Source organism: Podarcis bocagei (assembly GCF_964188305.1).
Source record: "Podarcis bocagei genome assembly, chromosome: 3".
NCBI classification, from domain to species: domain Eukaryota; kingdom Metazoa; phylum Chordata; class Lepidosauria; order Squamata; family Lacertidae; genus Podarcis; species Podarcis bocagei.
The window spans coordinates 75,189,531-75,202,641 of NC_138127.1; the positions used below are offsets into that span (position 1 = coordinate 75,189,531).

Below are 13,111 nucleotides of genomic sequence, written 5' to 3' on the forward strand. Positions count from 1 at the left end.
GACCCTCAAAGTGAACTGCGGGCACAGTTTGTTCGGAAGAGCCGTAAAGCGACAACGTCGTGAAGGAGGCGGGAACGGGCCCTAGAAAGCAAGAAGAGGAAGCTTAGGGGCGGGGCCAACGCCGGAGAGCGCGCCAATGGGAAGCAAGGAGGAGGAGCTTCATCGAGCGCTTTCGTTTCCCCCCCTCAGGGTGAGCCGGGAGGTGGCTTGGGACCCGGAAGTGGAAATGAGCACGCCCCGGAAGCGCTAAACGGTGGCGGTCGCTTTGAGGCGGACGGCTGGCTAAGCCTTCGTGGGCGGCGGAGCCCGGCTGTCGTTGTTGCTGCCGCCGCCATGTTTCTGACCGTGGCCAATTGTGAGTGGGCGGGGGAGGCGGCGGGGAAAGGCGGAAGGGCCCTTTGGGGAAACGGCTGCCTGCCGCGCCCCCGGGATGGATGGGCCTGGGCCGAGGCGCCATGGTTCCCGGGGGTACCTGGTTAGAGAAAGCGCCGCTACTGGGATGGAGAAGGGTTGGGTGGCCGGGGCTTGTAGTTCCTCACAGTGAGAGTTCCTTACCTTTTCAGTACAGTGGTACCTCAGGTTACAGACGCTTCAGGTTACAGACTCCGCTAACCCAGAAATAGTGCTTCAGATTAAGAACTTTGCTTCAGGATGAGAACAGAAATCGCGCGGCGGCAGCAGGAGGCCCCATTAGCTAAAGTGGTGCTTCAGGTTAAGAACAGTTTCAGGTTCAGTACGGACCTCAGGAACAAATTCAGTACTTAACCTGAGGTACCACTGTACTTCGCAGGGGTCACTTCGCCTGTGACACTTGATCCAAGGTCACTTGACGATGAAACAGGGCAGCTCGATGCGACTCCTTGTATTACTTTTCCCCGAAAAGCACCTTCGTCTTCCGTTAAATGCTTTCCCCTGCCTTTCCTCCAAACAGCTTGTGTGGTTCTCTCCCGCTCCCTCTCTTTCCCCTCCTCCCCATTTTATCCTCATGACAGTCCAACGGGGAAGGCTAGGCTGAGAATTAATCGGTGGCTGACTCACCCGAGTGGGGATTTGAACACGGCCCCCCAACCTAATTAACATTATCACCCAAATGCAGCACTCGAGCTCCCTGTATTTTAAAAAGGTAGCCATGGTATATGCAATAATAATGTACTGTACTATACACATCAAGGCAAAAATCTGTAAGCAAGATGCTGACACAGACGGCCGGCATTCTTTGAAGAACGCTGTATTGCTCACTCAGATGGGCAGGATGCAGTTTCTTCTAAATATCGCAGTGAAGGTAAAGGACCCCTGACAGTTAAGTCCATTAGGCGTTATAAAAAGGAAAACCCAAGTTTGCCATTGAGCATGCTTTGCCAGGGAACCATGGCCAACACTAGCTCCTTGGTGAGTTTTCCTGACCTACACATTTTCATGTTCACATGGTGTGTTTTTTTAGGCCATACCTAAGAATTTAAGTGTGCCTAGAGCCCTTTAGCCTCATTCACCAGCAGTTGGAAAAAAAATATAAGATTGATCTACATAGCACTAATTTTCATCATTTCCCTGTGGTTTTCACAACTAGAGAAAATAGGTTTTATTCATGTTATCCATTGAATGACAGCTTGCTGCAGTTCGTTTTACAGATCAGGATTTTGTTTTGGGATAGATGGAAGTATTATGAATGCAGAACATGCCTCTTAGTGTCACTGTCTCTCAGCCCAACCTGCTTCACAGGGTTGTTGTGGGGATTAAATGAGGGGGAGGACCATGTATATTACCTTGGACTCATTAGAGAAAAGATGGGATATAAATGCAATAAAAATAAATAAATAGAAAGTTAATATGCCTACTGAAAAGTATATATTTTAGCAGGCAAACGGGGATTCTTCCCAGTGAATTGTGTTAGAAGATAGAATAAGAGATTAACGAAGACAAGGCATAAATTGGGGAAGGTCTGAAGCAAAGCTGTGTGGCAGAATGAAATATTTACTCTTAATAGATGTTGCAGTGCCATCGATGAACCTCCTCAGTGAAAATAATTAGAATTTCATAGCCCTATTGCTTTAGAAGAGGGATGGGGGAACCTGTGGCTGTCCAGATGTTGGGCTACAACTTGTTATTCTTGGCCACTGTCCATGCTGATTGAGGATTTAGAGCTTTGGAACCCAGCTTCTGTTCCAGCTTTCTGACCCATCTGCTTCAGATGGAAAAACACTTACACAAACAATTAAACAGTAGTTTGGTGTATCTTTCTGCATTTAGAAATTCATTTAAATAATAAAGCAATTTCTCAGCAAGTATAATTTTGATAAGAAACATGATGGTAAAATAATTTCTCTTTTTCTTTCCTGTTCTGCAAAACCAGTGGCCAAGAGCAAATCAAAGTAAGTGAAAACTCCCTACTACTATGGTTCTTTTGCTTAGCATTGTAGTTGCAGTTATCAGTGTCCCAGTGCAGTCTTGGTGCTTTTGTCTATGGAGATTGTGGATTTTCTGCAGTAGACTCTTGCTTATCTGTAGACGTGTCACTGCCATTCTTCTACAACTGGAAAGGACTTGTCCACAGAAGATTTCATGTGAGCAATGTGTATGAGGAATTGGGGCCTGATATAGCCTGATAGTGTTGTTTAATAACTCAGTAACAATGTTGCCTGCAAATGATTTTGTTAAACATATTGGCTAGTTAGGCAAGTACCTATTGTAGCAAGATATTTGGGCTTTGAATTGTTTGAGCAAGGTACTGTTCACTTGTGAGTAATAGTGACAATGGACTCATGAGGAATATGTAGTGAAATCTTGAAGCCTGAAGAGAGAAACACAGAATGCTACTGTAGTAAAGTATGAGTTGTATCTGTTTAAGTCATACTCAAGAGTTGGCTCATTGAAATTTGTAAACTTAGTCATGCCTGTTGATTTCAGTGGGTCTACACTGACCATGACTTGGGGTAAAATCCTAACACAATTTACCTGAGTAAGTCCCATTGAACACTAGGACTTCCTTCTGATAGGATTGCCCTGTTAATAGGATGCAGCTCTGTGAATTGGGAGTGGTACTCACAACTCTGAAAAACAGGACTTCATGGATCAGAGACAAGTCTAGTTCAGCTTTAAAATTAAGTACAGTCGTATCTTGGAAGTTGAACGGAATCCGTTCCGGAAGTCCATCTGTCTTCCAAAATGTTCAGAAACCAAGGCATGGCTTCCAATTGGCTTCAGGAAGCTCCTGCGGCCAATCGGAAGCTGTGACAGATGTTCGGGTTCTAAAGAATATTTGCACACTGGAACAATCACTTCCAGGTTTGTGGCATTTGGGAGCTAAAACGTTAATCTTGCAAGGCGTTTGACTTCCAAGGTATGACTGTCTAGTTTGATTGCACTATGCAGTGAGTCTTTCAAATGGTTCAAGACAACCTGGCACTCATAGAAGCACTCACCACTTTGAGGTTGTTGTGTTTTTTACATTTCAGCAGTATATATATTTCATGAAATAAATAATGGCAGTGCTGTCTTGGGTTTCTATTCCCCAACTGAAATTTAATCTGAAGTAACTTCCAAAAACACATTAATAGTTATTACCATTATTGCCACATCATCAAATTAAAATTTGGAGTAATGACTTCAAGAACAGTTTAGGGCTACTGTCTGTTAGATTTTTGACTCTGTTCGAAGACTAAATGCTTAAGTTATGCTTCGTTTGTTATACCAGTGGTTCAGGCCTATAGAGAGCTCTGCTGTGAAACTATATATGGTAGATCATGAGTACTGCTGCAGAACTCTTACCACTTAAGCTGCTGGGTAAATTCAAGGGAAGATTCCCTCCTTCTGGAAGGAGTGATACTAAAGTTGCTTTTATTTTTGGAGGGCACAAACCCTTGCATACAAATTGCTAATAGGTGGGGATGATGGGGAGAAGTTAAACAGTCTTGTAGAGTTTGAAAAAATCAGCCTTCAGTGGAGCTATTGCTAAGCCCCTGCAGCTCTGAAAATATCCCTCTAATTTTAGTAGTTTAATCAAATTACTAAAATGCATACTTAAAGACAGGTTTTAAGGGAAGAAACTGACCTCAGCCTCAACAGCATCCAAATAAAGGGACTTAATAACAACCACCCATCTGTTGGATGGTGAAAAATCATTTCTGGTTCAGAAGATTAGGTCTGCAATGTTTTACACACTTACCTGTGAGAAAGCCCCATTGAAGTAAATGAGACTTATTTTTGAATAGACATACAAAGGATTGCTCTGTTAAGAGTGTAAATGTAAGTCTGTCTTAATAATAAAATAATGGAGAGTGCAGCCAAGCTGGTGGCAATCATATTGCTTTCCTTTCCTTTGGACCACATCAGTGAGGCCAAGAGGAGAGTCTTGTCATCTGGGCAGCCCAGAACCTCCATACACACTGCCCAGGCTTGCACCCCAGAGAGGTCACTTTGGTGCTGCTAATGCAGCAAAATCAATGTGGGAGGCAGCAGTTACGAGTTACCTATCTCTGCAGCTACAGCAGGCGCTATGATTCTCCAGTGATCTGACTTCATTCCTAGAGGTGCACTCCATTGTCTCTCAAGTCTGATGTATGCCAACAAGGGGCTTAGCCATGTGGTCATCTTTTTTAGAAAGCACAGCTGTTGTGTGTGTTTTTCAAATGCTGTTTTCATTTTGTTTTAGTGTAATGAGCAATGAAATAGAGGAATTGTTATCTTTAATATTTATAACACTAATTGTAGTTTACAGTTTATTAGACAAAATCTTTTGCAAATATAATTATAGTGAAGTTTTGGCAACATGTAACTTTATCTAAACTTAGTAAATAAACTAAAATTATTAATCATGCCTCTAGAAATTATATTATGAATTAAGGTAAAGCAGTAAGAATAAATGGCAGGCAGTAGTTCCACTTTTTGTTTATCGTTCTAGGTATATCCTTGTGCGGATGTTGAGTGAAGCAGGAACAGGTTTTGCTTTCAACATGAAAAGAGGCCGACTTGAAGAAAAGTTAGTTAAATTGAAATACGATCCTATAGGTAAGAAGTTGGGGGATGCTTTACAAGGGGTATTTTTTTTTATCTTAACCACTTATTGAATGTGAATAATATGCATATTCAAATTGTATTCCAAACATTCATCCTTTGAAATATCCTGGCAGTTTTAGAAGGAACAGTGGGTCACAGTGTTTTCTTAAAAAATCTCTGAGCTGTATAGGATGACAGTGGCAGAGTGTGGAGTGGCACATAACAGTGGATGAAATCAAGACCTGTTCCCAGCTTGAAATGAAAATTATATTAATTTTTAGTCTTTTTAATCAAAGGTAAAAGTTAAATTTTATATGAAATAGTAGCTTGCTTTTAGAGGATGCTTTTTCAAATGTAAAAATTGTTTTTATTCTTCAGTTTTAAGTGATTGGTGCAATAGCTTCCCTTTTTTCTCTAGGGAAGCTGTAAAAACTGCAAGGATTTTAGCTTTTGCTTAATAAAAGAGCATACAGAAGAGTCTAGAACACTTGAATTCACCAGCTTATTTATTGGCTAAAAAGCAAACTGGCCAATTCACCAGCTTATTTACTAGCTTAAAAGCCACATAGTGGCCTTAAGTGCGCCTGGAAGCTCGTCTTTCCCATTGTTATTCTTTTTTCTAATGATGCACGTGTCTATGTGATAAGTCCAGGAACATGTAAATACACATATTTAGACATTGCAATGACATGTTAAAATGTATTCATTTCACTATCACAGTCAGGAAGATGCTGTGGTGCTGGGAGAGATTTTCAGTGACACAATCCAAATGAGTTAAAATATTAACAGTAGACAATATTGATCAGCTTTGTAAGTAGAAATTCAGGAGCTGGTCATCTGCCTTGCTCCTTGTGCAACTGTCCCTGCCCTGCCATATTAGACTCAGTATTTAGAGAGTTAGGAACATGCACATTAAAGATGAATATGAAGATGATGTGAGTATATTTAGCTAGAACGAACTGCAGGTCTCATTGCTTATATAAGGCAATTGAAAAAGCTATTTTAGAAGTTATTATTATTAATTTACATACCACCCTTTATGCAAAGATCCCTGGGCAGTGTACAACATTAAGAACATAATTTACGCAGCATAATAAAAAAATAATAATACAGAGCATAACAATACACAACATAAAAATTAAAGAATCATAATAACGGTCCTCCCATATTTAACAAGCCATAGATTATTTAATGTCCAAAGGCTTAAAAAGGAATGTTTTTGCCTGGCACCTAAAGACATGTAATGATGGCACCAGGTGAACCTCGGGGGGTGGGGGGGGGGAGAGCATACTACAGACGGGGAGCCACCAGAAAAAAAGACCCATTCTTGTATTTTCATCCACCGAACCTCTCAGGGATGGGGGACATAGAGAAGAGCCTCGGATGACGACTGCAGGTCTGGGTCTGTTAATATGGGGAGAGGCTCAGGGATTGAGGTCTTGAGCTATGTAAGGTTTTATAGGTTAGCACCAGCACTTTGAATTGGGCCCAGAAACTAATTGGCAGCCAGGATTGGCATTATATTCTCAAACCGTCTTGTTCTGGTGAGCAACTTGGCCTTCAAATTTTGCACCAGCTGAAGCTTCCAAACCATTTTAAGAGGCAGCCCCAAGTATGTCAGTGATGTAAACTGGACTAGAATTGTAAACACAGACTATGTTTTCTTCCTTGTTTTAAAAGGAGACAATAGTAAAATTCTGTTTTTCCCCCGTGCAGTGTTCTAATTCATAAGAACAGATACACACCTGTATTTGTGACTGCTCTGCTGCTGTTTTTGTAAACTGTGGTGTTGATTATTCATGCTTCCAAAAAAAGCAAGATACATGGCAAGATACACATGACTGAGCTGGTCAGTGGTTAGGTATGTAGGTTTGATAAAGCCTTTTCAAAACCTAAACTAACTTTCTTTCATTTTCTGTCTATAGTCAAACAGCGTGTCCTTTTCAAAGAGCTGAAAAAGGTCCGTTCCCTGTAGACGACAACTGGCAAAAATGATTGATTCATACACGAGGCACACTCATAGGAGGAAATGCTAGCCCCGTAGTGTTCTCAGAAAGGAGAGGAAATGGACTGAGATAGCTGTCTCCTGTAATTTGAAGACCATTGTGAAAGAGAACAATGTAGAAAAAGAAAGTTTTTTGTGTCTAGCCATGGATCATCATAAGCAACAACATATTTATAGTTAATTTTACAGCTCTCAATTAAAAAAAATAAAAATAAAATTCCCTTGTCTCTGTGTGTTTCATTTCAACACCACTGTGGAACTGCCTGCAGTCTTGAAATGCTTGTTTCACATAGCAATAATATTAAAACTTCTAGTAGGACCTTAGTCGAACAGTTTCCAAAGTTTTCTTAGGCATCCAACCACAGAAGACACACAAATAATCAGCAGCCAACTTCAAGGGGATGTTCCTTTACAGCTACAGCTTACTGGGTACATAATTACATAATCATACTTGAAAATGTTTCCAGTGAAACCAGTATTAAATTCAACTTCATTGAAGGCTTTTTTTGGAACAGCTAATTAATTTTGCCTAAAGCAGCCATTCCAAAAATATATATATATACTTGACAGAGCGAGCTGCTACAATACTCCATTGCCTGGTCAGCTAGCCTTTCGTTAAGTATTTGTTGTGCTAGCAGGTCCAGTGTAAACACTGAACAACATTGTTTCTAAATTTATCAGCTGTGTTTTCCAACAAAGAAAATTCAGTTACCTAAGAAGTTTTATTCTTAAAAAAAAACTTGCCATTTTGAGATCACAACTTCAGAAATTATTTTGTGAAACATTTATTATAATTAAGGCATCATAACAACATCAAACCAAACTGCATCTCTTCACATCCCTTAACTGAGGAATGGGAGTGTCTCATTCACAGATCTGAAGTCAAGTATTTCACAGCGTCCTGGAAAGACCCTGCAGTGAATGGTACCCTGCACACCTTATTAGGGGCCAGGACCTACGTATAAGAATGTGTTCGATACAGTTGTCTCCTTTCAGATATATGTAGAAATTGTTGAAATTATACATTATCTTACAAATTGAAAATTAGTGGACCACCATTGTGACAGTGCAGTGGGCAGGTTAGAATAGGTCTTTGGGCAAGTCCTTTCTATAGGGATAGGAAGCCTGTGTCCCTGTTGCTTGGACACTAATCGTCGCAATGAAGTTACTGTTCCGCAGCATTTCTTCTAGAGGCAGGTTGGGATAGTAAGCCAGGTAGAAAGCCAGTGCCCCCACAAAGCTGTCGCCTGCTCCCTGAAAGAGACAAACCAAAGTTACTGCTCCTTCAAACGTAGTTAAATAGAAAGTCCTGCAAAGGAAAACAGTTTGCCTAAACAAATAAGTATTTCCATGAAATCTGAGTTTGAATATACATTTAAATTCAGATTTTATGAAAATACATTTATGTACATGTGTGCTCTGCAGTGAATGGCTAGAATTTGGTGACGACCTATAAACAGTGATTACTGTAATTACAGTAATCTTGGATTACTATTTTCAGACACTTTTGAATATTATTATATTTATTTATTTATACCCCACCCATCTGGCTGGGTTTCCACAGCCACCCTGGGCGGCTTCCAACAGAATATTACAATACAATACAGCACAATACAATACAATACAATACAATACAATACAATACAATACAATACAATACAATACAATACTCTATTAAACATTAAAAGCTTCCCTAAACAGAGCTGCCTTCAGATGTCTTCTAAAAATCTGGGAGTTTTTTTCTCTTTGACATCTGGTGGGAGGGTGTTTATTTCCCTACCTTAAGAACACAGAAGTAAATGTTGACTCTCATGTATAAGTGACTTAAATTCACTGGTATATTTCTGAGCTTGTGGAGATGGAGAATAAAGTGATCAGTAGCTGCTACCCATGACGGCTATGTGACAAAATTACAAGTATTCTTTCTCCCATTCTGATGGATTGGCTTATTCTATGTTATACAATTCTCATAAATGTTTTATAAATCGTAATAAAGTTTCAACCTCTGATTACATATTAAAATACTGTAACTCAACAGCTATGTGCTTGAGACCCACCTCCTGCTACAATGAGAAATTAAGAAGTTTATCCATCTATTCATAAGATGATGTTGGCTTTGTTTGCCTCCCTTACTTCTAAGATAATGAGTTAACCTAGCCATTGTAACAAGTTCTCATACTTTAATAGAGAGGGTAGTAGGTTGTCTCCACTTTTTTGCACAGCAAATTCTTGCTGCTCCTAACCTGTAACATATTCTTCGCGGTCGGATTGTAAAGATGCCTTCACATACGCCAATAGTAATAAAAGATGCAGTGGAATGTGCTACTGAAAAATGTCATATGCTTGTCTTTTTTCTTATTTATATTACTATCGCATATGAAAAAGAAAGTTAATTTTTTGAATTTTCAGCAAGAATTTTTAGTCTGATCCAGCAGGGCTCTCCTTATGTATTATGTTCTTATTCACAAAATTTTGTGTCAAATGATCACCATTCATTGAACATTCATTCTCCAAACTGCAGTACAAATCTGCAAGGTACAATGTGAGTAGCAGGGACAAATATGAAACAGTGGCTTAGTGAAAAGATTAGCAACCTCTCACATTAGTGGCATCTGGACAAGATTAGTCTTCAAGGTGCTTTAAGGAGAAGCAATACAAACAAACGTATTCCAGACTTCAAACTTGTACAACCCACATCCCCCTGGTTACTTTCTAGGAGTCATCCTTAGTCTTTAAAGTTCTGCAGCCCAATGTATTAATACGTGCCTACCCACCCACCCAGGGACGCGGGTGGCGCTGTGGGTTAAAGCCTCAGCGCCCAGGGCTTGCCGATCGAAAGGTCGGCGGTTCGAATCCCCGCGGCGGGGTGCGCTCCCGCTGCTCGGTCCCAGCGCCTGCCAACCTAGCAGTTCGAAAGCACCCCCGGGTGCAAGTAGATAAATAGGTACCGCTTACCAGCGGGAAGGTAAACGGCGTTCCGTGTGCTGCGCTGGCTCGCCAGATGCAGCTTTGTCACGCTGGCCACGTGACCCGGAAGTGTCTCCGGACAGCGCTGGCCCCCGGCCAATAGATGTGAGATGGGCGCACAAACCCCAGAGTCTGTCAAGACTAGCCTGTTCGGGCAGGGGTACCTTTACCCACCCACCCACCCACCAAGTTTGTAGCAGACGTGCCTTCATCCTGCTTTCCATATGTAGTTCTTTAATTCTGAAATCCAGCTGTGCTTCTGTACAGCTGCAGGTTCTAAAAGGCTGTTTGATGCACTTCTGCTTCCTTCAGTTTATACAGCTGGAAATGTAAGCCCTGTGCTGGCTGCCTCCTGTCCCTACTAGCACTCATTGATGCGGCAGCAAAAAAGAAAGAAAAGAAAAGAAAAGAAAAGAAAAGAAAAGAAAAGCTAATGCTATTCCAGGTTGCATCAACAGAAATATAGTGCCCAGATCAAGGGAAGTAATAGTAGTAATCTATTCTGCCTTGGTCAGACCACACCTGGAGTACTGTGTCCAAGTTGGGGTGACACAATTTAAGAAGAATATTGACAAGCTAGAATGTGTGACCAAGATGATCAAGGGCCTGGAAACCAAGCCTTATGAGAAAGGGTTGAAGTAGTTGGGTATGTTTAGCCTGGAAAAGAGGAGAGTGAGAGGAGATATGATTGTCATCTTCAAATGTCTAAAAGGGCTGTAATGTGGAAGATGGAATAAGCTTGTTTTCTCCTACTCTGGAGGGTAGGACCCAAACCAATGGCTTCAAGTTACAAGAAAGGAGATTGTGACTAAACATCAGGAAGAACTTTCTGGTGCCAAGAGCTGTTTGACAGTGGAATGGACTACCTTGGAAGGTGGTGGGCTCTGCTTCCTTGGAGGTTTTTAAGCAGAGGTTGGATAGCCATCTGCCATGGATGTTTTAGTTGAGATTCCTCCATTGCAGGGGTTGGACTGGATGACCCTTTGGATCCCTTCAATGAATGCACTCTGCTGGGCTGCCACCACCCTTGCATCTGAGGGTGATGGAACTACCAAGGCACCCTCCACCGACCTTATAATCAGGGAAGGGAAAGGAGGCGAAGTTTTAGTTCCAGCCTATGGGTCTCGAAGCCTGGGCAAGTAGCAGACAGGCTACATAAATAAACCCCAAACAATTCTTGCTTTTCATCCTCAACTTGCATGATATTACCTCTTAGAACTTTTTGATTTGTCGTCATATTATAATGCTGTGTTGACACTTGTAACCAAATGTAGAAAACGCTTGTGTTAACACTTGGGAACTGCTTAGTCAGAATTTGTCCACTACTTTTCTGCTGAAGAAACAGAGATGCTTCAGTGGGTGGAAAACCCATTTGCAGCTGATGCCACAAAGTTGTTTTTATCTGTTCAAAAGGAACAGCTTATCGAATAGCCATGTGATTTGACCTTCAAAGACAATTCTTTTTGGAAGTGAGGTTTTCTGAATTTTGGCTTCTTTTTACACACATACACACACAGAGAGAACTTAGTTACTATTGAGTAGCCTGAGCTTGTGGCTTAAGATATGCTTGTGCTTTCATTTGGTGGTACAGATTTTTGAGAAGCAGGTTTTTCTGCAGAGACTGCTATGAAGATGAAATAAAAGGCTATGTATCCATAATGATCTGAGGCTATGCCTGACAACCATCAAACCCTACACATTGCCAAAAAGCAAGCTCAGCCATCCCACTAACACTTGCCCAAATTGGCTTTATTGTGGAAAAACTATTTTGAATATTCAGTTTGTTATATTTAACATCACTTGTATAACCATATTTTTTGGACCAGATTTTTATAACTTAGGAAGCAATATCTTGCAATTAGAAGACTGGTATTCTTACATTCCCATTAAAAACTGTTAATAACTTTCTAAGTACTATAAATAGTTCAACGAATTCTACTTTAATAGAGGCGTTAAGTAAATTTGGATGCCTTGGGTAATGGTTATAAATAGGCAAACTTACATTTAAGATGCATGAAACTGACAGCTGCTGAAGACTAAAAGTCCAAAATTCATGTGATAATAGAATGATGGGTCATCGTGCCAAGCAAATTTGGACAGTGGGAGCCACTGTTTTAGTTAACCCTCCACGAAAACTTGATCCACATTCCACTAACACAGGAGTGGGGAACCTCAGACCCAGGGGCAAAATGCAGCCCTAACAGGCCTCTGGGTAGCCTTTGGGGCTCTCTCCAGGCTGCACCCTCTCATCAACCCTGCTTCTGGCCGTGAGTGTTTTTGCCTGTGTTTTGGAATGTGTCCTCGCAGTCTAATAATGCTTCTTGCTTACTTGGATGGAGGTTAGAGACGGGTGGGTGTATAGGACGATTGCCCAGAAGCAAATGTGGCCCTTGGGGTGAAAAACCTTCTGCAGCCTTGCAACAACAAATCCCACTGAGTCCAATGGTTACCGTATTTTTCGCTCCATAGGACGCTCCTGACCAAAAGACGCACCAAGTTTTTAGAGCAGGAAAACAAGAAAAAAAATCTGACTCAAATTTTGTACTAAACTATTTAAAACAGCAAAGTGTGTGGCTCCTGTCCACTTTGCTGCTTTAAAGCGAGCCATGGTATATAATGATGAGAATGGAAAAAGGACACATTCCATTATAATGTAGCTGTTTTCATTATCACTGGGAAGTCAGTATTGGCAGCAGTCACAAAAACTAAAATTTGAGCATTTTACTGTTATTAATCAAGAATATTAATAGTCAGGGAGAGAAACCAGGGCTGTGCAAATGAGAAGTGCTTGGAGTATGGAGGAACAGCAAAAAGATGATGATGATGATGATGATGATGATGATGATGATGATGATAATAATAATAATAACAACAACAATAACAATAATAATAATAATAATAATAATAATAATAATAATAATAATAATAATTTATTATTTATACCCCGCCCATCTGGCTGGGCCTGCCCAGCCACTCTGGGCGGCTTCCAAAAGAATATTAAAATACTGTGAAGCTAAAGATCAAATGATTGTGCTCCAGTTCCTAAATCTCTGAAGTTTTCTCAAAACAGACATGGTTGTTTTGAAAGGAAGATTCAAAATGGAGTGACTGAGCAAAGAACAGAGGAGGAAAAGAGGGCAGATAAAT

At 40.8% G+C, this 13,111-nt stretch overlaps 2 protein-coding genes across 4 annotated transcripts in view; one reads left to right on the forward strand and one right to left on the reverse strand.

Annotated features, from left to right (window-relative positions):
- Window positions 1-333: 333 nt before the first annotated feature.
- Window positions 334-7,224, forward strand: MRPL33 (mitochondrial ribosomal protein L33; the record flags this gene model as incomplete). Its single annotated transcript, XM_081187125.1, has 4 exons — window positions 334-475; window positions 2,351-2,369; window positions 4,898-5,004; window positions 6,918-7,224. 4 exons carry the CDS (start codon window positions 334-336, stop codon window positions 6,965-6,967), a joined length of 318 nt encoding a protein of 105 aa, XP_081043251.1. The 3' UTR covers window positions 6,968-7,224.
- Window positions 7,225-7,766: 542 nt separating this feature from the next.
- The window catches only part of RBKS (ribokinase), a 78,278-nt gene continuing 72,933 nt past the window's right edge, over window positions 7,767-13,111 (reverse strand). For all 3 annotated transcript variants that reach the window (XM_081186467.1, XM_081186465.1, XM_081186468.1), the window contains exon 8: window positions 7,767-8,251. In XM_081186467.1, coding sequence (XP_081042593.1) covers window positions 8,078-8,251 — 174 coding nt within the window. In that variant the 3' untranslated portion in view covers window positions 7,767-8,077. The remainder of the gene's footprint in view (window positions 8,252-13,111) is intronic.